The 26,569-nt window shown below is 33.1% G+C and overlaps 2 protein-coding genes across 2 annotated transcripts; both read left to right on the forward strand.

The window, feature by feature from the left end:
• Nucleotides 1-406: 406 nt before the first annotated feature.
• On the forward strand, nucleotides 407-5,536 carry LOC132547917 (keratin-associated protein 5-4-like; the record flags this gene model as incomplete). Its single annotated transcript, XM_060211724.1, is given in 13 exon segments — nucleotides 407-489; nucleotides 491-602; nucleotides 649-669; nucleotides 1,387-1,494; nucleotides 1,795-1,920; nucleotides 2,394-2,480; nucleotides 2,736-2,843; nucleotides 3,048-3,167; nucleotides 3,343-3,456; nucleotides 3,844-3,990; nucleotides 4,150-4,166; nucleotides 4,375-4,521; nucleotides 5,453-5,536. Coding segments are annotated over 13 exon segments (1,274 nt in total), but the record flags the coding sequence as incomplete, so codon positions are not given.
• A 10,715-nt stretch (nucleotides 5,537-16,251) lies between these two features.
• Nucleotides 16,252-25,008, forward strand: LOC132547907 (uncharacterized). Its single transcript, XM_060211711.1, has 8 exons — nucleotides 16,252-16,302; nucleotides 17,002-17,109; nucleotides 17,441-17,560; nucleotides 17,890-18,003; nucleotides 23,399-23,506; nucleotides 23,838-23,957; nucleotides 24,287-24,400; nucleotides 24,722-25,008. The coding sequence occupies exons 1-8, from the start codon at nucleotides 16,293-16,295 to the stop codon at nucleotides 24,796-24,798; spliced, it is 771 nt and encodes a 256-aa protein (XP_060067694.1). The 5' UTR covers nucleotides 16,252-16,292; the 3' UTR covers nucleotides 24,799-25,008.
• Nucleotides 25,009-26,569: the final 1,561 nt, after the last annotated feature.

A 26,569-nucleotide genomic window follows, 5' to 3' on the forward strand; every position in this document is an offset into this window, starting at 1 on the left:
TTATTTGTAAAAACGAATTCAGCATTTAATTATTTGTCTTCGATATTCTTCTGATAATAATAACTTAGGTATGTTTCAAATTTAACAACATCCCTTAGCTCGGTATAGTTTGCAAAGGCAGATGATCTTATTTTGAAAACATAAATATGACGGTTCCAAACCAGATTAATCCTTTATATTATCAATCATGAGCTTTATTGCTATCGATGTGTCTCACGTTTGAAAACAAATTATTTGATGAGATTTAATAGCCTTAGCTTATATAAAAAGAACATGTCTACATATCATGTTATGAATTGGATTCTTACTAATGTATTATTGTAATTACATAGAAACGTTGACGGCAGTTTCTTACAATATAATATACAAATTGTTTAACTTGAGGTATGGTGTATTTACATTTCAGCGGCTAAAGGTACTACCTGTCCTGATGGAATATGCCAACTTGGACGCGAGTGTGAGTGTGGCGACTCTTGTCAGTGCAGTGACGGGATGTCAGTGTCCTCAATGTAAAGCCGGATGCAAAAGTGCAGGTAGAGTGTCTCATTTGTTATGCACAGTTAGCTTTAATCAGGACAATAAAAAGAAACTCACACCAGGTAGTCTTTAATTACTAGAGACGGAAATTCTTCGATTGGTGAGAATTAGTTACTTGTAACTGCGCATCCGGTAAATGTATGATTTTTTTGTTTTTTTTTTTTTAAATAGACTTATTTATACAGTTATTATCTTGCAAATATGTTAGAGTATCATAAAGATCGAGTGCATATGAGGATAAGAAATTTCTAAATATTTGTAAATGAAATAATGATTTTTTTTTCACAAATAAGACAATTATTTCCCTTTTATGCATTTATTTCAATCAATTTACTACCGGGTAATCAAAACATCTGCCCCATTTCTAATATAGTATTCAAAGGTGTAACAGGATCATGCTGTTATACGGATGTTATAGTTTGATTGGTGACCTTTAACGTACTTGCCTGTTGTCTGATTTGTTCGACAATAACTATCTATATAATAACATAATATTTATAATTTGGTCAAATAAGGTATTTATCGACCTTTTCGTCCATTAATTATTTTCTATATCTGCGTAATAGCTGTGTCAGACACAAGCTTTATTTGTTCACCTCCATTTTACTTTACTCTGTCTCCTTGTTTTCTCCCTTCTAATTCAATCATTGTTATCATTCTGAAGATTTTATTGATCAGAGACCGGATAGTTCAATTCTGCATTTGCTACTGTATTCTGCGTTATGATGGTAAACAATTTTATCAATGCTGTATTTGTACATAAGAATTTACTCTTATCAATGATGAAGCAATTTGATAAACAGACTACATTAACTAACGTTCCTGCATATTAACTTATTTCTCCTGTAGCCGTGTACTGCGCCAAGTGTCCTGGAGGGAAGTGTGGTTGTACTGGTGCAGACTGTTGTACCAAAAACTGTAGATGCCCCGGATGTAAGAGCGGATGTGGATGCTTCCGTGAGTTGCTATATGACATTAATATATACAATTTCTTCATTTTAAAAGATAATTATCGGTAGCATGGTTTATATTTGATAATAGTGTCTGAAGTTAATTCAATAACAATAAATATCTTATCCTTAATATAGATATTACGACAGTGTTCAAATTTCTCTAGTGTTTTTTCCATGTCAGGATAATGCGAGGATGTTTTATCACATATATACCGCTTTGTATAGATTTTGTAAAATGGAAATTCAGTCATGTTATCAATCACTATTTATCAACTAAATTTTTGATAATCTTCTTTTCATATAGCGAAGAAAGGTGGCTTCTGTCCTGGTGGACAGTGTCAGGTCGGACGTGCGTGTGAGTGTGGAGATTTCTGCACGTGCAGTGACACTTGTGAATGCTCTGTCTGCAAGGCTTGCTGCAAGTGTGGAGGTAATGTTGTTTAATGGTAGTGTACACTTGTATTAAATGTTAATGCTATCTTCACATTAGAGGTTTCCGTATCCGTTACACGACTAAGTAGCAGTAGGAACGAAAGGGATGGGACATTTTATAGCATACTCCTTGGCTGTGTTGCATATCATTTGATACTGCGAGTAGTAACATTGAAAAATTGAGGGGTTTGTCACTTGTTGCATATAAGGATTTCGGGTAGATATATACAAAGACTTAGTTGTCAGTAGTGATAGTTTGGATCTCTCCCAACTGTATTCATTATAAAAATACATAAAGTCGACCAAAGTGGTTTGCAAATTAAAATTTCTCTAAGTCGGTTGGTAAGCTTGGTTGTTCTACAGATAAGATATAGAGGTACTCCTTTGCACATGTCCTCAGGTTGATATTTTAATGGGCGATAAATCTTACCAACATATCCATTCGCTGATTCTATTATTCTTACATCCCAGGTGCCAATGTTGTATGTTCTACGAACTGTCAATCAGGACAATGCTGTGAAACTAGTGCTTGTCAGGGCAGGTGCAAGTCGGCTACAGGTAAGTACTCTTATTATATTAGACGCCACAATTTGAAAACAACGAGTATATTTCTATTTCAATGCCATGATTTATCGAAGTATATTCGATCATTAAGATTCCATTCAACGTTCTGCCAACATCTTATTTCCTTCTAACATATTATATTGATTATATCATGTTAAACAAAGACAATATGACTAAGAATGGTTACGCTACGAGTAACGAAATTGCTGTCGATTACCAGAATTTTGTTAATATTTACTTCTTTCACAGCTGTGTTCTGTGCCAAATGTCCCGGGAGGAGGTGTGGTTGTACTGGTGTGGATTGTTGTACGAGCAAGTGTAGATGCCTCGGATGTAAAGTCAACTGTAGATGTTTCTGTAAGTTGTGACACCACTTAATTTCAATAATCATTTTGGTGAAAAGACTCTTCATACCCTCCTTTTTTGATAAGTCCATGATATTTTTCTGCAACTACGCCTTAATATCACTGGATATTTTATCAGACGTATGATCTTTTATTATTGTAATTTTAACTGATTACAGTGTAATAATAAATATTAAATAATATTATTCTAATTCAGCGGCTAAGCGAGCTACTTGCCAGGATGGAGCTTGCCACAAAGGGCGTGCATGTAGGTGTGGCTGCAAATGCAGTAGCGCATTCCAGTGTCCATCCGGCAAAGCTGGGTGCAAATGTGCAGGTAACATTGTTATATATTCATTTAGGTGATTTAAAATCGCTATTTGTTCCTTTCTGTTCTATGAAAATATACGTAGTTTTGATGAAACACATATAAATCGTTATCAACAACAAAGTGTTCGACATACCTATAAAATGTGCCCCATGTTAATGTGTTTTAATATCCACTCTTTCAGACTGCAATTTCGTGTGTTCTGCAGAGTGTGGATCTAGGCAGTGTTGTGGAACAAGTGCATGTAAATGCAACGGCAAATGCGCATGCCAGAAGTGCAGATGCACCTGCGCATCTGGTAAGAATTTCAAATAGTGCATGTCAATAAAAACAAACAGAGTTTGTGCTGTTAAAACTGGATAAGAGTTGTATTTTTAAGCTTTCCTGAAGATGTTGTGTACAATATGATTTTAACAGCTGCACAACTACTTTAACTAAACTATTTGGCTCATCATGTCAGTTTTTTCCACAAAAACGGTGTGTGCTTTGTTTGTTTATTGTTTTCCCCCCTCTTTTTAATTATAGATATACATCTAAATTTAATAGAAAGATCGCAGTAGTTTCCACGACTTCTATAGCCTGAAGATACACTGAACTGTAAAGGATGATCCTCGGTATTTGCTTTTTTACTAAGCTGTAAATTAATCACTTAGACTTAATACTTAAACCATATGTCTCATTTTAGGGAATTGCACTTGTAATAGAGGATGTACTGGACCCTGCACTTGTAAATGTGTTGCAGAGTGTGGATCTAGGCAGTGTTGTGGAACAAGTGCATGTAAATGCAACGGCACGTGCGCATGCCAGAAGTGCAGATGCAACTGCGCATCTGGTAAGCATTTCAAATATTGCATGTCAATAAAGACAAACAGATTTTGTGGTGTTAAAACTGGATAAGAGTTGTACTTTTTTTTGCTGAAGATTTTGTGTACAATATGATTTTAACAGCGGCACTACTACTTTAACTAAACTATTTGGCTCATCATGTCAGTTTTTTCCACAAAAACGGTTTGTGTTTTGTTTGTTTATTGTTTTCCCCCTTCTTTTTAATTATAGATATACATCTAAATTTAATAGAAAGATCGCAGTAGTTTCCACGACTTATATCGCCTGAAGATACACTGAACTGTAAATGATGATCCTCGGTATTTGCTTTTTTACTAAGCTGTAAATTAATCACTTAGACATAATACTTAAACCATATCTCTCATTCTAGGGAACTGCACTTGCGATAGGGGATGTACTGGACCCTGCACTTGTAGATGTGTTGCAGAGTGTGGATCCAGGCAGTGTTGTGAAACAAGTGCAAGTACATGCAACGGCAAGTGCGCATGCAACAAGTGCAGAAGCAACTGCGCATCTGGTAAGCATTTCAATTATTGCATGTCCATGAAGACAAACAGATTTGATGGTGTTAAAACTGGATAGGAGTTGTACTTTTTTGCTGAAGATGTTGTGTACAATATGATTTTAACAGCTACACTACTACTTTAACTAAACTATTTGCCTCATCATGTCAGTTTTTTCCAAATAAACGGTTTATGTTTTGTCTGTTTTTTTTTTTGTTTTGTTTTGTTTTCCCCCTTCTTTTTAATTACAGATATACGTTTAAATTTAATTAAAAGATCTCAGTAGTTTCCAAGACTTATATCGCCTGAAGATACACTGAACTGTAAATGATGATCCTCGGTATTTGCTTTTTACTAAGCTGTAAATTAATCACTTAGACATAATACTTTAACCATATCTCTTATTTTAGGGAACTGCACTTGCGATAGGGGATGTACTGGACCCTGCACATGTAGATGTGTTGTAGAGTGTGGATCTAGGCTGTGTTGTGGAACAAGTGCATGTAAATGCAACGGCAAGTGCGCATGCAACAAGTGCAGATGCAACTGCGCATCTGGTAAGCATTTTAATTATTGCATGTCCATGAAGACAAACAGATTTGATGGTGTTAAAACTGGATAGGAGTTGTACTTTTTTTGCTGAAGATGTTGTGTACAATATGATTTTAACAGCTACACTACTACTAAAACTAAACTATTTGGCTCATCATGTCAGTTTTTCCCAAACGAACGGTTTATGTTTTGTTTGTCTGTTTTTTGTTTCTCCCCTTCTTTTTAATTATAGACATACATTTAAATTTAATAGAAAGATCGCAGTAGTTTCCACGACTTATATCGCCTGAAGATACACTGAACTGTAAATTATGATCCTCGGTATTTGCTTTTATCATAAGTTGTAAATTAATCACTTAGACATAATACTTTAACCATATTCTTTCATTTTAGGGAACTGCACTTGCGATAGGGGATGTACTGGACCCTGCACTTGTAGATGTGCTGCAGACTGCACATGTAAGCAGTAAGTGGTGACGTCATTGGATGGATAGTCCCACTTTTTCTCAGTTTCTGCGGACATCATTATTGACATTTACGTATTCAACGTGTTATTCAGAGTTTTATTTGTATTTAAACGGAAAGTATATTACCTGGTGATTTCAATGTAATCGTTCGCTTAACAATCAATTGTATTCCCAATCATTGTCATATCTCGAAGTTGTGTTATTACAGACGAATTTAAATAAAATATGGCTTCTACTTTTTCCGGTGTTGATAATTTATGTGTATGTTCTATACCCTGATTATCTCCTAATCCTTTTTACAGTAAGATCTATAGTCTTTACATGTTTAGAAACGATTGAAAATAGGCGCCTTCCTTTTATTTCCATTGTCTACGTACAAACCGACGACGTTTTAAGTAAAGACTTTATAATCAGCCATACCAACATCAAGAAACTGAGACATTGACTGGAAACCTGTAGTACCTGGTTATCTTCTCAATGGACATATTGACTGGCAACCTATAGTACCAAGTTATCTTCTCAATGGACACATTGACTAGTAACCTGTAGTACCAGGTTATCTTCTCAATGGACACATTGACTGGTTACCTGTAGTACCAGGCTATTTACTAGACTAGTTACTTGCAGTACCAGGGTTGATACCCAAGGAAATTTCTATTTGAAAATTAGGAGGTGACTGCTGAAAATCTAATTTGACTGAGAGAAAGATCAAAGTCTAAATGGGGAGGTGACTAGCCCAATAATGACATCTAGTTCATCATTTCCATATATATGATAACGTAAGGTGTATACAGAAATTAAGTTACCTAATCTACTTTCACAACACTTGTTGGGTATAACGGAAATATTAAAACGACTCAATATTTATTCAATATTTACTTGACTGACCTCAATATGAACATCTGAACTGATCTACTATATATGTTATAACTGGTCAATAGCAATGAGAAATGCTTTACAATAATTGTTAACTGATTATTCTACCTGATATTCATCTGATTTTTCTTGTCCGCATGGAGTTTTATTGTCTGAGAAAAACCGAAGTATTAGAAGGAAAATTTACGTGGTCCCCACACTTTCCATGTTATGTCGTAGAATCGAACCCTAGACGTTTAGGTAAAATGAGCGTGTGTTGCCTTTGCACCACCCGATTATCCAAAGCATTTTTCACATGTTTATTGGAATATTTGAACTGTAGCAATATGAAGAGAGACGCTATTGATACAGTGTTTCCTATTTCAAATCACATACATGAACTGGTGACATAATAAAAAATACATTCACAATCGTATATACCCATCATATTTATAAATCAATGAACAATGATTGAATTTTCACTCTTGTGAATTTTCTATTTACTGATATTAATATCCTTTGTTCACCTAGGGTACATGTCATAGCTGAATGAATATTCAATGTCGTGTTCAAAATATCACGATATTTGTGTAAGATGTCGACAACTGACAAATACACAACACCGGTTTCAACAGGTGCAGGCTGTTGAAGATAGTAAGTCTCGCGGTCATTACAAGGATTGCAATTCCGTTTTTGCTAACTTTGTTCTCTTTTTGAAATGTGACATATTTTGTTTTTCGGGAACACCTGCTCTTATTCTCCATGGTTTCCGTGCAAAGCTTGTTTTTGTTCAAGTTTTGCCTTAGTGTCATCGAATTTGAGATTGAGTTAAAATGATGTTAACATGTCTGTATTTTCTTTGCTTTTAGCATTATTATTTATTTGATGCAGCACTTCTTAATGTCGCTTGACTTTAGAAAAAAATAGTTTATTCTATATTGAAACTGATGCATTCCTCTCTTGACATACATGTATAACTGGTTACCTTGGGGCAGGTCATTTTTTATAGTAATATTCTGATCATAAATATATTGGCATCTAAAAAGAAAAAGCACTTGGTTACGTCGGAGTACAGTGTAAACAACATAATTGATGTTGAGTTTGAAAGTTACTTGTCTTTTTATTTTAAATGCAGGCAAACACATCAGTTATTTCAGTCAGTTGTCTTATTTTCTGCTTTCTGGCTGTAAGCAAAGGCACTTTGATGAGTATTACAAGATTATAAATGAATATGACGCGTTCTAGGAACTACACGTTTTCTGAATAATTTATACCTCAAGGGAAGTAACTCTTTACGACACGGTTTTTCCATGTGTGCACGAAAGCTCAGATTTTTTTTAAACTTAGTTACTCTGAAGTAGAAATATGGAAGAATGGCCTTCCAAATAAACTAAATGTTGTAACCTTTTTGTTGTTCAAGAAAGAATTACAAGCATATATTTTGCTTTAGGTATGGAAAACGCCTCGTAGTCAATATTTGTACTCATTTTATCAGGTTTGTCTGTGTGTATTTTACAGAGTGCATGAAATGCAACTAAATGTTTCCTGAAACGTATACACATTTATTAGTTTCAAAATCTTGTAATTAGATTTTATGTATTCTTAAGTTTAATTATTTTATTAGTATATGGTTTTTATTAACATTGATTTATTTAATTTAAGGGTAATGTCATAGCGAACTATTCATATCATATAAATGGGTTAGGTATTATACTCCTAACAGAGAAGGTGTGTGTGCATATGTATGTGTTAACCATGATATCCAGCTGAGATATATAAATTGCCAACATTGTATCTAAAGGAAGCTGACTGATTGTTAGTATGTATCAACGTGGTGCAAGCAACTGAAATATGATTAAAAAACGATGATAATGTTGTTTATTTACAATGCCAAACATGGGTTATATATGTATATACAAGACTCGCTCGCAAACACATAATCACTCACTCCTATATCAAGAAATACGAATGTTAATGTAGCTAAGCATAGATCCTGAATAATATTCTAATACACCTTAACTCATTAACAAGGATGTAAACACTCCACTCAAATATGTTTTAAATAGGTATTAATAATGTATGGCTCGAGTTTAATTAGGAGATTACATTGAATTTCACACCTCATGGTTTCAATACATTTTCCACCCGCGCGCGTACCCACTGTGTTCAACACTATGACAAAAGAGACGTTAAACGCACGATATAGACTACATAATTGCATATTGAACAATCAAGTATGCATTTATCGCCCTTATACAATAGTAGAACATACATACTTTATGCATAAAAATTAGCATAAAAACGACATGAATAGAACTCATTTCACCTAAGTAATACACAATGATCTAGGTTGTTTGACCCGATGGTAACACTGTACAATGCAATATCAACTAAAATAGAAAGTTAACTTACCACAGTCTGTCTTTTGTGCCTGTTTCACATGCTGTAAAATAGCGATAAATTCTTATTGGATGCACGAGGCAAATAACAACAGCTCACCAAGTGCACGCCTGCCCGTGACGCATTTCCACCGATGCCTAATTATTAAGGTTACTTACCTCGGCAGTGATAAAAACAAAATACACAATCAATTCAATATACATGTACTATCAACAATAAACGTGCTTGCGTGGTAGTATATCTGTGTATAACTTATCCTTTAAGGGGACCATTTGAAAGATTAGTATAGTTGCTACCCTCGAAAAAATTATTATCATGTATGTGCATAAATTGTGTAGACAATGTGGATGTATTTTACATTGTAGACGTAAATAGTATTGTGTCAATTATCAGAAAGATAAACAGAAAAATATGGCATACCTTTGATTGACCTTCACATAGTAATACTTTGTTTGAACGACCTCTGAAATGACGGTTTTGGTCTAAATTAGGTAGAATACCAACAGGAGAGTCGTCATGTTATTTTCTTTGAGATTTCGTATCTCAAGTGATAACATCCAGACCATAGGATTGATGTAATATATATATATATATATATATATATATATATATATATATATGTAAGTCACGCCTAGTAATTGGAGGCTGAATATATACGTCACTTAGAAATAAAGATATGATACATACATAATCAACTAAGCATCGTGTGCAAAATTCCCTTCTTACATTCTTTTGATTTGCACACGATACGGTTTTGCATACGGCTGCCTTCACATGTATTTTGTACGATTCACGTATACCTCCTTTAATGCACACGATTTTGGTTTGCTCACGCAATGTCCCTATAACTAGCGTCATATTTTTTTATCAATAATGAGCTGAAGAGACACATTCAGTCGTTTTCAGAGCGTTGAAAACTTTCCTCATGAGATGTCCGAAGGCATATATTATTCGTTTATTATAAATCAGTTAAATAAATATATCATTTCATTTATCTTTTTATCTATTTTTGTTTAATTTTTTTATTATTTATTTAAATAAATTAGACAATTATCGGTGATTAGTATTTCTATGTTCACATATGGCCTTGGATTTGGTGTAGAATTTTCCTTAAATTTCAGTGACTTCTAAACTGCCTGTCTGCATCAGAGACATCATACAAGTAATGAACACTTTGGTTGCAAACAGTTTAGATCAATAAACTGAACTGGATTTTTGGTAAAATGACCATTGCAAATAACTAATATTTTTAGTTAAATGTAGTCGGTATTACCGTGTTAAGAGTACCCGATTGGCCATTACAGAAATGAATTAAATAAAGACCTGGGTTCTTTCCTTATATCATAAACGTATGTAATATTTTATTATTATTATCTTAATAATCATAATTATCATAATCAAAGTCTAGCATTATGTATTAATCTGCCTCTTCCTTTTGATTATTGGTCTTATTCCTCTATCATATTTTAATTTAGCTTCCAGAAGTATGTACTCCTTCTGTTCCAAAATGTACATTAATGGATATTTATAAAATTAATTTGTTTAAAACGGCTATTTTTTCCGTTATCCTGCACTTCACTTCACTTAAAATGACAGAGCAATCCGTTTAATTAATTTGTTCTAAAATTACTTTTTTCTTGAGTGGGTGGTAATTATAAATATGGATCCATTACACAAATTATATCAGGTACGGAAACAGAATTTAGAGGAGAAAATATTTACAAATTTAGGTTTTTATTTCGTATTCAGTCGTGTTCTTTGCCAAGTGTCCCGCTGGAAGGTGTGACTGTACTGGTGCGGGCTGCTGCACCAACAACTGTAGATGTCCCGGTTGTAAGGTCGACTGTGGATGTTTCTGTAAGTTGGAAACAAAATTCAAAAATTCAAAATTAAAAACAAATTTTCTCTTGTATTTGCTAAAGAACCAGTCTGATACTTTGGAAAGTATACTTAAACTTTAATGACAAGACGTTGATGGCTGTGATCTTACTTGATTCTGAAGATGAAAGCATTACACCATCATGTCAATAACACTGGACAACAAATTATATTGAAACCAATTAAATAAATTACTATGTAGCACATGTATATTTATAGTATAAATTGTATCTTTGGTTAAGTCGCGAGGGCTGCTACCTGTCCTGACGGAATCTGTCATATGGGAGTTGCTTGTATATTAGTATCAATAATCCGCTTTTGAGTTAGTGACAAACCTTGTCGATACACCATTATTTAACCTGTTATATATCGATACCAATAGATCAAAAATATTTTAAATGTTCATTTTATTTTAACGAACAGGTAGAAGTATAATGATGGTGTACTTTTGATAATAATGTACATTTCTTCACGTCTTTAGTACATCGCTGATTAAAATCGTTGTGTATCAAAGAAAAAGATATATTTCAAAATGAAAACCCATATAAAAATAACTAATCTTGTTCGAGTATTGACTAAATTTACCAATATAAAAGCTACTTCTCATGTTTTCTTTGTCAGGGGCTAACTTAGTGTGTTCCGCGGACTGCCAGTCTGGGAGGTGTTGCGGTACTAACGCCTGCCATTGCAGTGGTTGGTGTGGATGTCCAACGTGCATAGGCAGCTAGAACTTGTAGGTGTTCTGCAGCTGTTCGTGTAAGTAGTAAGCGGCTACGTAATCGAAAATCCAATTCCGATCTTGGATGGAATGTCCTACACTGCTCTCTAACTGCCTGTTGACAAATTGATAGATACAATTAAATTATTTTGTTGATTCAAAGAGCTTTATATATTTTTCAAGCTGTCTTAAAACTTTATTAACTTTATTTTATTAACAACTAGATCTACATTTATATTATAAATAATTTCTGTTCTCTTATTCCTAACATATTTTCAGGATGTAAAAGTAATAAATATGAAAAAAAGCATAAAATTTTGAGTTTTGCTGTATACTTATGAACCATGGATTTGATAACAAATAGTATGCTAAAACAACAAAGAAAATACGCACATTTCAACAGAGCCTTAAGTCGTGAAATTATGACAAAATATGACCAAAAGAAAGATTTACACGCAGATCGAAGAAGTGAACTTTTAGCGGGGCAAAGACTAATGATGTTTGTTAACGAATAGCTCAATCTCAATACCGAATCATAATCAAAAACATGCAATATCTGGCATTGAGTGCCAAGCTAGGGCTTTGCAAAAGATATGTGTCAATCATATCATATACCAAACCTCCATTAATATTAGGTGGAATGAAGGCTTAGAAGTCAATAAAAATTACAGAAAGCGTTTTTTTCGAGGTGCGAGAAGGACACAATGGAGTGCAATAAGATCTTAAATCTTGGAAATTATACTTTTTACGATCAAGACAATTGATAGTTGAACTTTGATAGTATAGTGGTTTTTTTCCATGTTCAATAGTTTACAAAACTTTGTGGTACAAACATATTCAGTTTCGGTAAAACATAGTTCTAGCAATTGATACACATTAATTGTGTGTCCCCAATGTTCGACCCGCTGCCAAAAAGTGTTTATTACTCATGAAGATATTACAACCTTTGTTTGCACTGTGACATTAGTAATAAAAGACCTTTGCATGTGATGCAAATTGATTCCAAAGCATCCATGATCATTTATTTTCATCGAATAAATTACGTAGAAAATAATAACCAAATTATCCTTTTCAATGTAGTATCTCTCAGCATGATTGATATAAATTATAAATACACTTACATATGTAAAACAGAAACAAGAGAACAGAATTTTAATTCAAAGCACATATCGATGGACAGGGTAAAAATAAGAACAACAACAAAAATACACGAAGACGCTATAAAAGGAACCATTCTATGTTCAAATATCATTAAAAGGACAAACAAATGAATCCCACATTTTAATGAAATTCAGAGTTAGATACAGTGGATCCAAATAATGAACAAAACAGCATTATAGGGTTGTTTCATGCTTCTTTGACTTTTGAGTTATGCTAAGGGTCCAAGTTTGGAAGTCTAGATGGCGACTGAGAAAAATCCAAAGTGACCTAAAGTAGTCAAAATGTCGACGGGGAGGTACTCTAGCCTCATAAGACAATATATTTCGTAATTCTCATTTATCTAATTTTAGAAGAACATCAAATACATGTGTATATTCTGAACAGTGCCACAAATCGATTGAATTAAAACTGGGCATACAGTTGAGGACTAATAGTCCTCTAGCAATGTCTACCACATGCAATCTCGAAGATTGTACCAAAGACACAAAAATTAATGGCACATTTTAATAAAATTTAGAGTTAGATGCTGTAGAGTTGCATATGGTCTGTAAAACCTCAAACGTAGGACGTTCCAATATTCAGTTAGTGTAAAGATTCTAATTGAACCACAATATTAATTTGATTTTCATCAAATTGCCTTATTGGCAAGCCGGGTTTCAATTTGATTAACCATCTACTGCAATACAGTACATCAAAGCGAAACGATACAATATACTGTACATGTGGATACTTGTAATTATGCTGTTAAAATAATCCGTAGTTACATATCAGCTACATCGAAGTAGGTACTGAAGAAAATCAAAATTTGTCGAAAGAAATCTTAAGATTTAGATGGAGAGGTGCACTAACTCCATAATTCAATAACTTTGATAATATTCTCATCTCGAATGATTTGATAGGAACGTCAAGCACGCGTGCATATTCTGACCGTATTACTCTTCATATCAAAACATGTCATACAAGTTACAGTGGGGTGTTCTCTGAATGTAAACATTTTTATACAAGAATGTGTTGCTTTATGATACAATGGCAAGTCAATTATATACTGTTTCATATAGGATGTATTTCTTCACCTGGATTGTTACCTGATATTTACCGGTTCCTCACAAAACATTTCTTCATATTTGATGTATTACAATTTTAAAAAAACATTGAAATGTTGTTATCAAAGCAATTTAGATGTATGAAAAATGTTGATATAAAAATGTGAATAATTAAATTTGACAATTCAGCACTAAATTATATTTGAAAACATCGAACTATTATATTGGATGATACCGTTATATACAACACACTATAAATTTAATTGTTTTTTTTATTATTATTATTATTTAAAATAAGTCATTGAATCAAAGAAAAAAGCGCATAATAATGTTGTAGGCTACAAGCACGCATACCGGTAATAATACTGAACGTCAAGACTTGTACGTATTGTAATTATATCCAACAAAAAGAGGATGACTTACATATTTAATCATAATTCAAAATTTAGGAGTTACTGTTAGGTTTTTAAATAATTTACCATGCTACATGGTTGATCGAGAACTTGACATAAGCAATTCCACTTTTAAATGATACAAAAAACAGGAAAATTGAATAATTGATTAAGATTCTAAAGAAAGACGGCATACTGTTATAATTTATAATGAAGTATTTATATATGATTAAATAAAATTTTAGTGTTCAAAAAATTTCGGTTCCATAGAAATATTTTTAAATAAAATTGTCTGGTATATGCAGGATTTTCAATTTTGAGAAAGTACAATAGATAAAACTTGGTAAGCAGATATTACATTTCGATTTTACATAAATTGAATAGCGATTTTTTTTAATTTTTCGATATCAGTTTGCTTTAGATTACATGAAAACGCATTGTGATTTTAAAAAGATACTTTGATACTATTAAATAATCACACAAGAAACTTACTTTGTATTTAGAGCAAGTAACCATTAATTCATAGTGGAAACTGGCAAACGGAATGATGCAGGATACCAAAATAAAATTGTCTTCATTTTTAATCAAATGACATATATGTCCAAATATATCAAGTTGAAAGCTAATGTCAGTTATCAGCTGAACATAAGAAAATTATGAAAATACCACTAGATATGTCCAAATGCAATTAAGTTGATAAAACTCAGGAATTTCAACCATAACAAAACCTTAAAATAATGATAGAACATGAGATGTGAAATGATGCATTTGATTTCTCTTTATTTCATATGGCGAAAAAGAACAAAAGTATTCATTTTTTAACATATATCCGAGATATTTAGGTAACACCAATAAAAAAGTATCTCAGGTTGTGAACGTTACGGTATTATGTGATTAGTCCTCCAAAAATAATTATCACTTTCAAGAACACATTATTGATGGACATCTCAACAGTAAGAGAATGTATCAATAGATTATCAAAACATCATCTGCATGGAAAGAGAAGTCATTTCACTCTCTCTGTCCTTATTCTTAGATATAATAGTAACGGTTCATAGTTGTAACAAGCAACAGTAATATTGAAACATAGTATTACATTTCCAAAATACACAATATAAGGAAATTATAACTTTATATCACAACATATACTAGATAATACGAAAATAGAGATCCGCTTTGTTGTATGATTAAAGTTGAACATTAATTTTAAAACATCAGAGTCGGTAGTTGAAGACAAAAAAAATATCTTTATTGATATCTGGCGAGATTGCATAAGCCTTACAAAGTTACAGCTGATGATGAAAAAGTATATGACATTTATGTAGAATGTCATTACCGGGAATATACACACACTATATTTTAACAGTACATATATGTTGCACACGAACATGTAATGAGTGCACACGATGATACACAAGCATCACTGCACACGGTTGATTTTGTATTACGTATAAACAAAATACATATCTATTTTTAAAAAAAAACAATCGTGCTATCTCCTATTGTTTCTATCTCTGAAATAGGTTGTAACAGACAAAGATTGTATAATTATCCATCAGGAAGTATTGACATGACAGGGGATTACATCTTTTGGGTGTGTTTACATATTCGGAAAACATATGCGTCTTAGCTTACGTCATTTATACCGACATAATGAAATGTTGCATTCAGTCTAATCATGTCGAGTTACATATCAGTCACTCCAACAAAGTTGACAATAAACACGTTGTAACATTAAGTATGTGGTGTTACAGGCAAACGTACAAATCTCTAAATGATCATCCCGAAAAAAGTCAGTATGATACTTCCTTATATATCTACTGTAGTTCACGTCGTCGCTTAATAATTTGATAATCTGTAACACTCCTGGTTCATTTAATATCTACTATATTTTTTTTATATTCTATTGTAAGTGGTTGACTTGATAATGACTACCTTTTATATATCTATGATCGAGCTCTAAAATTAGTAATCACATATTTTACTTGGCAACGAATGTAATTAACGTAAGTATAACACTCCTATTGCAGTTATAATAATTTCCTTGTCATCGCTGCACACCACCCTGGTTTTGCTAAGGGCTATCTTCACATAAATATTTTGCGCGTGGTTCTACCTATTCATGTCAATTCACACGATACTTAGTTTGCACACGCATCGTCCCATTTTTGCACACGCATCGTCCCATTTCCTATAAGTATTGTCACATTTTGCAATTGGACAATACCCTGACAATTGATCTATCCAGTAGCGCTGAGAAGATTTTCCGGTTCTGAAGGTACTCTATAGAAGATCTGAAGGTACTCTATCGAAGCCGAAATGTCTGAAGGTAAGTAGAGTGTTTATGTCATGATTACGAACGGTTTCATGTTAGTGTTAAAGTAAATAACATATTAAATTGGTAGCTCTTACCATTGTTTTGGAAAGTACAAAACGTAAGAATATAAGTACGTTTGATAATATAATTTCCAAAAATCGTATTTCCTCGTATTGAGACCAAAACTTGTAGTTGAAATTCATCGGTTGTTCGCTTAAATCTAGGAGTTGAAATTTTGTGATACCTAATTTTTGTAAGTACTTCTCCCGTTTGATTTTTTCACACATTTTTGACATTGATAACCGCATGGTAGTGGTAGGTAGCTATTTTTACTTTGCCTGTCTGCAATTATCATTGTAGATAAACAGGTAGTTGATTGCTGATGGGCCATCCGTCTCAGATATAAACCCCAATTTTCACCGAAAACTGATTTTATTTCCGTTTTCAGCATTCCACTATATTTGGTGATCTTTTTTCAGAATGCTTTCGAACAATAAGACATCGACTTTTCTTTTACGTCTTATAAGAACCCTCGAAGAGTACTGAACGATCGATATGATCATACGGTGCGGTGAAGATGTTTCTACATCTTAATGAAATGTGGAGTATAAAATATTCAGTAAGGGTAGTTAAACATATTAGTAGTATCTGACGACATGGGGATTTCTGTTCAATAGTCTATTGAAAAAGAAACATTTTCCTACCCAACAGTTGCGTTCTGTGCCAAGTGTCCTGGTGGACAGTGCGGCTGCACAGGTGCTGGATGCTGTACTACGAGCTGTAGATGCCCCGGATGTAAAGTAAACTGTGGATGTTTCTGTAAGTTAAAAGTGAATAGTCTTTTATAATAGGACAGTGGAGGTTTCATGAAATACCGACGCTAAGAATAACAGGAACTGCAATCCTACAAAACATTTAAAATTCTAATTGTGCTTTTCTGTGTTACTTGCTTGTTGTATTTGTAACAACGTTGGGGCGATATAGATCTGTACTATGGATACTGTTCAGTTAGATCACTTTGTGATATCATGGTGACAAAAAAGTATCTGTCACTGTCCAAGGCGCTGGGAACAAGCTGAAGGATACATATATCACGTTAATACTGAAGAGGACTTAAACTGATTTACAATACTTTATGTTTCTAATTTAGCGGCAAAGGCCTCAGTTTGTCCCGACGGAATCTGTCAGATGGGAGTTGATTGTGAATGTGGCTGCAAGTGCAGCAGCGCATGTACGTGTCCCAACTGCAAGGCCGGATGCAAATGTGCAGGTAAGTACATTTAACTTCCTTCGCATATAATCATAATCATAGTTGTCAGAGTTACCTTTCTCGCTTTATATTGTCAGTTATACTCCGTTATACCATAAAGGATTGGAAGGAATCCATCAGATTTTATCTGGTTAGTCTAGAAAACATTTTGTTATAAAAGTGAAGCTTTTATGTGTAGAGTTTATTTTTGTATATTTTACTGACAACTTGATTTCATTTCAATTCATTTCACAAATAAATAAGGAACATTATACATGTACAAATAGTAATAAATGTATTGCCTATAATGTCTCAACTTTTACTTGGTGGTACTATTTCTTGTTTGTCAGGTGCCAACTTCGTGTGTACCGCGGACTGCCAGTCTGGGATGTGTTGCGGTACCAGGGCCTGTCAGTGTAGCGGCAAGTGCGCATGTCCAAAATGCAAGTGCAACTGTGCCTCTGGTAAGTACCGGAGTTCTTAGGAACAGGACCTGTCATTGGCTGTTACATAATACCCTATTTATTTAAGGCAAATAGCATGAAGAGTACAAATTCCTGAGAACTTCAGTTGGTACAATGATCCAAGAGTCATGTAATATATCTGGATATATTACTCCGTTGTTTAAAGTTGTATATCTATAGAAGTTACAGTTAAACACAAAAAAAAATTTCAGTATTCAAAAGTGCTTAAGTTATATCTTTACAGGATAAATTTGAAAAACATGTGAAATTTTCTCGTCAGTTTTTGATATCGTTATTTATCAATCAATCATACCTTACAGGGGCATGTGCGTGCGGTGTGGGCTGTACCGGACCTAAAACATGCAGGTGTGGTGCTGGATGTAGGTGTAAGCTGTGAAAAATCACATCTTTGGAGAATATGACACCATACCGGATGGACTGACCAATTCTTTATCAACTCTTTACGGATATATTGATTAACATTTAAATTTGAAACTCCTGCTTGAATCCCTCGTTTTGTGATTGTCAATGACTTTATTTTGGTTATTTTACACACAATTATCTTATTCTAATATAAAATGATTGTTGACAATTGTCATCTTGTTCTCTATCCTTTGGAAATCTTTGAAATGTAAATCTAATAACAATAAATATTGGTATCTGCTTCAATGAGAGTTTTGTAGATTTATTTATGGACATGATGTTATTTTTGTCTTTAACCTCTGAATCCTGCAGGACTAATAGATTGGTCGAAAGAAATGTTTAGATTTAGATGGCGAGGTGCACTAACTCCATAATTCAATAACTTTGATAATATTCATATCTCGCATGGTTTGATAGGAATGTCAAACACGCGTGCATATTCTGACCGTACTACTCTTCATATCAAAACATGTCATACAAGTTACAGTTGGGTGTTCTCTGAATGTCAATAAAAGAAGAATGTGTTGTTTTATGATACAATGGCAAGTCAATTCACCTGGATTGTTACCTGATATTTACCCGTTCCTCACAAAACATTTTTTTATATTTGATGTATGACAATTTTTAAAAAACATTGAAATGTTGTTATTAAAGTAATTTAGATGTATGAAAAATGTTATTATAAAAATTGGAATAAAGAACTTTGACAGTTCAGCACTAAATTATATTCGAAAAACAATTTACTATTAAATTGGATGATACAGTAATATGCAACACAAAGAAAGACTATAAACTGATGTTTTTTCTCTAGAATAAGGGAACAAAAGTAATTGAAACAAAAAAAAGCGCATAATAATGTTGTTGGTTACAAGCACGCATACCGGTAATAATACTGAACGTCAAGACTTGTACGTATTGTAATTATATCCAACAAAAAGAGGATGACTTATATATCTAATTATAATTCAAAATTTAGGAGTTACTGTTAGGTTTTAAAATAATATACCACGCTCCATGGTTTATCGAGAACACGACATAAGCAATTCCACTTTTAAATGATACAAAAACAAAAAACAGGAAAATTGAATAATTGGTGAAGATTCTAAAGAAAGACGCCGCACAGTTATAATGCATAATTAATTATTTATATATATCATTAAATAAAATTTAGTAGTCCCATATTTTGGTTTCATACAAAATACTTTATAAAAATATATATTAAATAGTTTTTAAAAAGATATATTAAATATTTTTTTAAATAATAAGTGAATTTGGTCTGATGTATGTAGGATTCTCAATTTTGAGAAAATATCGTACTTCGGTGATTAGAACTTGCTAAGCAGATTTCAGTTTTACAAATATAGAATAGCGATATTTTTCTATATCACTTTGCTATATTCTATATTAAAACCTATTATAATTTCTTAAAATTACTATTAAATGATCACACAAAAAACTTATTTTGTACTTAGTAACCATTAATTCATAGTGGAAACTGGCAAACGGAATGATGCAGGATACCAAAATAAAATTGTCCTCATTTTTATTATAATGCCATAGATGTCCCAAATATATCAAGCTGAAAGCTAATGTCAGTTATCAGCTGAACATAAGAAAATTATCAAAATACCATTAAATATCTCCAAATGCAATTAAGTTGATAAAACTCAGGAATCTCAGTCATAATAGAACCTTAAAATAATTCAGCAACGTATGATATGATAGAACATGGGATGTGAAATGATGCATTAGGTTCCTCTATATTTTTCATGGTGAAAGAGAACAATTTTTTTTTACATATATCCGAGATATTTAGGTAAGGTTATTGAACAATTATTATAATGGAAATCAGCATTGGAAATTTATTTATAAACAATTATTTGAAATCTGATAAAATCAATCAATCAAATAATATTTACGAAGTCAAAATTTGATTTTAAGTTTTAAAGGTAAACTTAACTGCTGGAATGGAAACTAATTAAGGGAAAAGATTATAATCCCTGTCAAAACTAATTGCCCTGTAGGGAAATTCCAAATGCTGGCTTTCAGAGATACTCCTCAAACCTGGGGAACCACTAGGAGAGTCTCCGACATGAAGTCTCAAAAATTTGGAACCACCTTATATAACTACTTAACCTATACTGAGAGCTTGAGATGTCTTATCTGTTGAAGGCCGAAGGCGGAGTGGATGTGAAATAAATACGTATATGAATAAAAAAGAACAAAGCATGTCCTATGGAAATAAAACAGAGCGTTTTAAAGTGTCAGAACATTACACTATATTGCGAGTGTTGTCCTGTTATCATCTATCTTATATTTCAAATACAGATCTACAACAATCCATTTTTCTTGTTTCACCAATAGCTGAAATTGCATCAATAAATAACTGTTAACAAGACGAAATAAAATACACAAAGCACAGTTCAAAGCATGGAATGATGGGTGATTTCTGTTCTTAAGTGTGTATATAGAATATACTTTATATAATTACTAATTCACTGTATAATCATCCCGTGTTCGTGATATAACAGTCTTGCCAACATGAATCCCCATAACAATACAATGACATTGCAATTATGTACCTTTAACCATATTAAAGGATGCTCGTTTGCAATAATCAAGGGAAGTGATTAATGCTCTTGGCAACTGATGTGCTAGTGATCAAAACATTGCGTGCCAATATTACTGTACTTAGGTCTCTGGTTCGGTGACTATGCTCATATGAATTTGGCTGTGAAAAAAACTGTCAAAATCTGCTAATCGAGTCCTTAATTTCTCAGGTACCTATTTTAATGTTGTATTACCATATGACACTTGGATAAAATAAATTTAAAATACCTATAAATGTCAACAGGTTGTGAACATTACGGTATCATGTGATAAGTCCTCCAAAAATAACGATCACTTTCAAGAACACATTATTGATGGACATCTCAACAGTAAGAGAATGTATCAATAGATTATCAAAATATCATCTGCATGGAAAGAGAAGTCATTTCACTCTCTCTGTCCTTATTCTTAGATATAATAGTAATGGTTAATAGTTGTAACAAGCAACAGTAATATTGAAACATAGTATAACATTTCTAAAACACACAATATAAGGAAATTATAACTTCATACCACAACATATACTAGATAATACGAAAATAGAGATCGTCAGACCCGCTTTGTTGTATGATAAACGGTGAACATTAATTTTAAAAATTCACTGTCGGTAGTTGAAGACAAAAACATACATTTATTGATATATGGCAGTTGTTTCGGCAAGATTGTATAAGCCTTGAAACTAATGATGAAAAAAGCAAATGACATTTATGTAGAATGTCTTTATCGGGATTATACACACACTATAGTTTAACAGTACATATATGTTGCACACGAACATGTAATGAGTGCACACGATGATACACAAGCATCACTGCACACGGTTGATTTTGTATTACGTATTAACAAAGTACATATCTATTTTTTAACAAAAACAATCGTGCTATATCCTATTGTTTCTATCTCTAAAGTATGTTGTTACAGACAAAGATGGTATAATTTTCCTCCATCAGGAAGTATTAACATGACAGGGTTTTATCTTTTGGGTGTGTTTACATATTCGGAAAAAATATGCGTCTTAGATCACGTCATTTATACCGATATAATGAAATGCTGCATTCAGTCTAATCATGTCGAGTTACATATCAGTCACTCCAACAAAGTTGACAATAAACACGTTGTAACATTAAGTCTGTGGTGTTACAGGCAAACGTACAAATCTCTAAATGATCATCCCGAGAAAAGTCAATATGATACTTCCTTATACATCTATTGTAGTTCACGCCGCCGCTTAATAATTTGATAATCTGTAATATTCCTGATTCATTTAAAATCTACTTTATTTTCTATATTCTATTGTAAGTGGTTGACTTGATAATGACTACCTTGTATATATCTATGATCGAGCTCTAAAATGTAGTAATCACATATTTTACTTGGCAATGCATGTAATTAACGTAAGCATATCACTCCGAGTGCAGTTCCTATAATTTCCTTGTCATCGTTGCACACCACCCTGGTTTTGCTATGGGCTATCTTCACATAAATATTTTGCGCGTGGGTCTACCCATTCATGTCGATTCACACGATACTTAGTTTGCACACGTATCGTCCTATTTCCTATAAGTATTGTCACATTTTGCAATTGGACAATACCCTGACAATTGATCTATCCAGTAGTGCTGAGAAGATTTTCTGGTTCTGAAGGTACTCTATAGAAGGTCTGAAGGTACTCTATCGAAGCCGAAATGTCTGAAGGTAAGTAGAGTGTTTATGTCATGATTACGAACGGCTTCATGTCAGTATTAAAGTAAATAACTTATTGATTTGGTAGCTCATACCATTGCTTGGAAAGTACAAAACATTAGAATATACGTACGTTTGATAATATAATTTCCAAAAGTCACTTCACGCCAGAGCGTGTTTGCTAGTAGTAAGAACAAAACTTGTAGGTGAAATCAATCTGTTGTTCGCTTAAGGCTATGAGCTGAACATTTTTGATACCTGATTTCTGTAAGCACTTCTCCCGTTTGACGTCTTCACACATTTTTGACATGGATGAACGCATGGTAGCGGCTATTTCGGTTGGCATGTCTGAAATTGTTATTTTAGATAAACAGGTAGTTGATTGCTCATGGGCCATCCGTCTCAGAAATAAACCCTAACTTTCACCTAAAGTTATATTTTCGTTTTCAGCATTCCTCTACTTTCGGTGATTTTTTAAATGCTTTCGAACAATTAGACGTCGATTGTTCTTTTGTGTCTTAATAGTACCATCGAAGAGTACAAAACGATCGATATAACAACAAGGTGCGGCGAAGATTTATCTAATATTCAGTAAGGGTAGTTATATTAGTAGTATCTGACGACAAGGGGATTTGTGTTCAATAGTCTATTGAAAAAAAAACATTTTTCTACCCAACAGCTGCGTTCTGTGCCAAGTGTCCTGGTGGACAGTGCGGCTGCACAGGTGCGGGATGCTGTACTACAAGCTGTAGATGCCCCGGATGTAAAGTAAACTGTGGATGTTTCTGTAAGTTAAAAGTGAATAGTCTTATATAATAGGACAGTGGAGGTTTCATGAAATACCGACGCTAAGAATAACAGGAACTGCAATCCTACAAAACATTTAAAATTCTAATTGTGCTTTTCTGTGTTACTTGCTTGTTGTATTTGTAACAACGTTGGGGCGATATAGATCTGTACTATGGATACTGTTCAGTTAGATCACTTTGTGATATCATGGTGACAAAAAAGTATCTGTCACTGTCCAAGGCGCTGGGAACAAGCTGAAGGATACATATATCACGTTAATACTGAAGAGGACTTAAACTGATTTACAATACTTTATGTTTCTAATTTAGCGGCAAAGGCCTCAGTTTGTCCCGACGGAATCTGTCAGATGGGAGTTGATTGTGAATGTGGCTGCAAGTGCAGCAGCGCATGTACGTGTCCCAACTGCAAGGCCGGATGCAAATGTGCAGGTAAGTACATTTAACTTCCTTCGCATATAATCATAATCATAGTTGTCAGAGTTACCTTTCTCGCTTTATATTGTCAGTTATACTCCGTTATACCATAAAGGATTGGAAGGAATCCATCAGATTTTATCTGGTTAGTCTGGAAAACATTTTGTTATAAAAGTGAAGCTTTTATGTGTAGAGTTTATTTTTGTATATTTTACTGACAACTTGATTTCATTTCAATTCATTTCACAAATAAATAAGGAACATTATACATGTACAAATAGTAATAAATGTATTGCCTATAATGTCTCAACTTTTACTTGGTGGTACTATTTCTTGTTTGTCAGGTGCCAACTTCGTGTGTACCGCGGACTGCCAGTCTGGGATGTGTTGCGGTACCAGGGCCTGTCAGTGTAGCGGCAAGTGCGCATGTCCAAAATGCAAGTGCAACTGTGCCTCTGGTAAGTACCGGAGTTCTTAGGAACAGGACCTGTCATTGGCTGTTACATAATACCCTATTTATTTAAGGCAAATAGCATGAAGAGTACAAATTCCTGAGAACTTCAGTTGGTACAATGATCCAAGAGTCATGTAATATATCTGGATATATTACTCCGTTGTTTAAAGTTGTATATCTATAGAAGTTACAGTTAAACACAAAAAAAAAATTTCAGTATTCAAAAGTGCTTAAGTTATATCTTTACAGGATAAATTTGAAAAACATGTGAAATTTTCTCGTCAGTTTTTGATATCGTTATTTATCAATCAATCATACCTTACAGGGGCATGTGCGTGCGGTGTGGGCTGTACCGGACCTAAAACATGCAGGTGTGGTGCTGGATGTAGGTGTAAGCTGTGAAAAATCACATCTTTGGAGAATATGACACCATACCGGATGGACTGACCAATTCTTTATCAACTCTTTACGGATATATTGATTAACATTTAAATTTGAAACTCCTGCTTGAATCCCTCGTTTTGTGATTGTCAATGACTTTATTTTGGTTATTTTACACACAATTATCTTATTCTAATATAAAATGATTGTTGACAATTGTCATCTTGTTCTCTATCCTTTGGAAATCTTTGAAATGTAAATCTAATAACAATAAATATTGGTATCTGCTTCAATGAGAGTTTTGTAGATTTATTTATGGACATGATGTTATTTTTGTCTTTAACCTCTGAATCCTGCAGGACTAATAGATTGGTCGAAAGAAATGTTTAGATTTAGATGGCGAGGTGCACTAACTCCATAATTCAATAACTTTGATAATATTCATATCTCGCATGGTTTGATAGGAATGTCAAACACGCGTGCATATTCTGACCGTACTACTCTTCATATCAAAACATGTCATACAAGTTACAGTTGGGTGTTCTCTGAATGTCAATAAAAGAAGAATGTGTTGTTTTATGATACAATGGCAAGTCAATTCACCTGGATTGTTACCTGATATTTACCCGTTCCTCACAAAACATTTTTTTATATTTGATGTATGACAATTTTTAAAAAACATTGAAATGTTGTTATTAAAGTAATTTAGATGTATGAAAAATGTTATTATAAAAATTGGAATAAAGAACTTTGACAGTTCAGCACTAAATTATATTCGAAAAACAATTTACTATTAAATTGGATGATACAGTAATATGCAACACAAAGAAAGACTATAAACTGATGTTTTTTCTCTAGAATAAGGGAACAAAAGTAATTGAAACAAAAAAAAGCGCATAATAATGTTGTTGGTTACAAGCACGCATACCGGTAATAATACTGAACGTCAAGACTTGTACGTATTGTAATTATATCCAACAAAAAGAGGATGACTTATATATCTAATTATAATTCAAAATTTAGGAGTTACTGTTAGGTTTTAAAATAATATACCACGCTCCATGGTTTATCGAGAACACGACATAAGCAATTCCACTTTTAAATGATACAAAAACAAAAAACAGGAAAATTGAATAATTGGTGAAGATTCTAAAGAAAGACGCCGCACAGTTATAATGCATAATTAATTATTTATATATATCATTAAATAAAATTTAGTAGTCCCATATTTTGGTTTCATACAAAATACTTTATAAAAATATATATTAAATAGTTTTTAAAAAGATATATTAAATATTTTTTTAAATAATAAGTGAATTTGGTCTGATGTATGTAGGATTCTCAATTTTGAGAAAATATCGTACTTCGGCGAATAGAACTTGCTAAGCAGATTTCAGTTTTACAAATATAGAATAGCGATATTTTTCTATATCACTTTGCTATATTCTATATTAAAACCTATTATAATTTCTTAAAAGTACTATTAAATGATCACACAAAAAACTTATTGTGTACTTAGTAACCATTAATTCATAGTGGAAACTGGCAAACGGAATGATGCAGGATACCAAAATAAAATTGTCCTCATTTTTATTATAATGCCATAGATGTCCCAAATATATCAAGCTGAAAGCTAATGTCAGTTATCAGCTGAACATAAGAAAATTATCAAAATACCATTAAATATCTCCAAATGCAATTAAGTTGATAAAACTCAGGAATCTCAGTCATAATAGAACCTTAAAATAATTCAGCAACGTATGATATGATAGAACATGGGATGTGAAATGAT

This window comes from Ylistrum balloti, unplaced genomic scaffold (assembly GCF_031769215.1).
Source record: "Ylistrum balloti isolate Yb309-2 unplaced genomic scaffold, AGI_CSIRO_Ybal_v1 Utg369988, whole genome shotgun sequence".
NCBI lineage: Eukaryota > Metazoa > Mollusca > Bivalvia > Pectinida > Pectinidae > Ylistrum > Ylistrum balloti.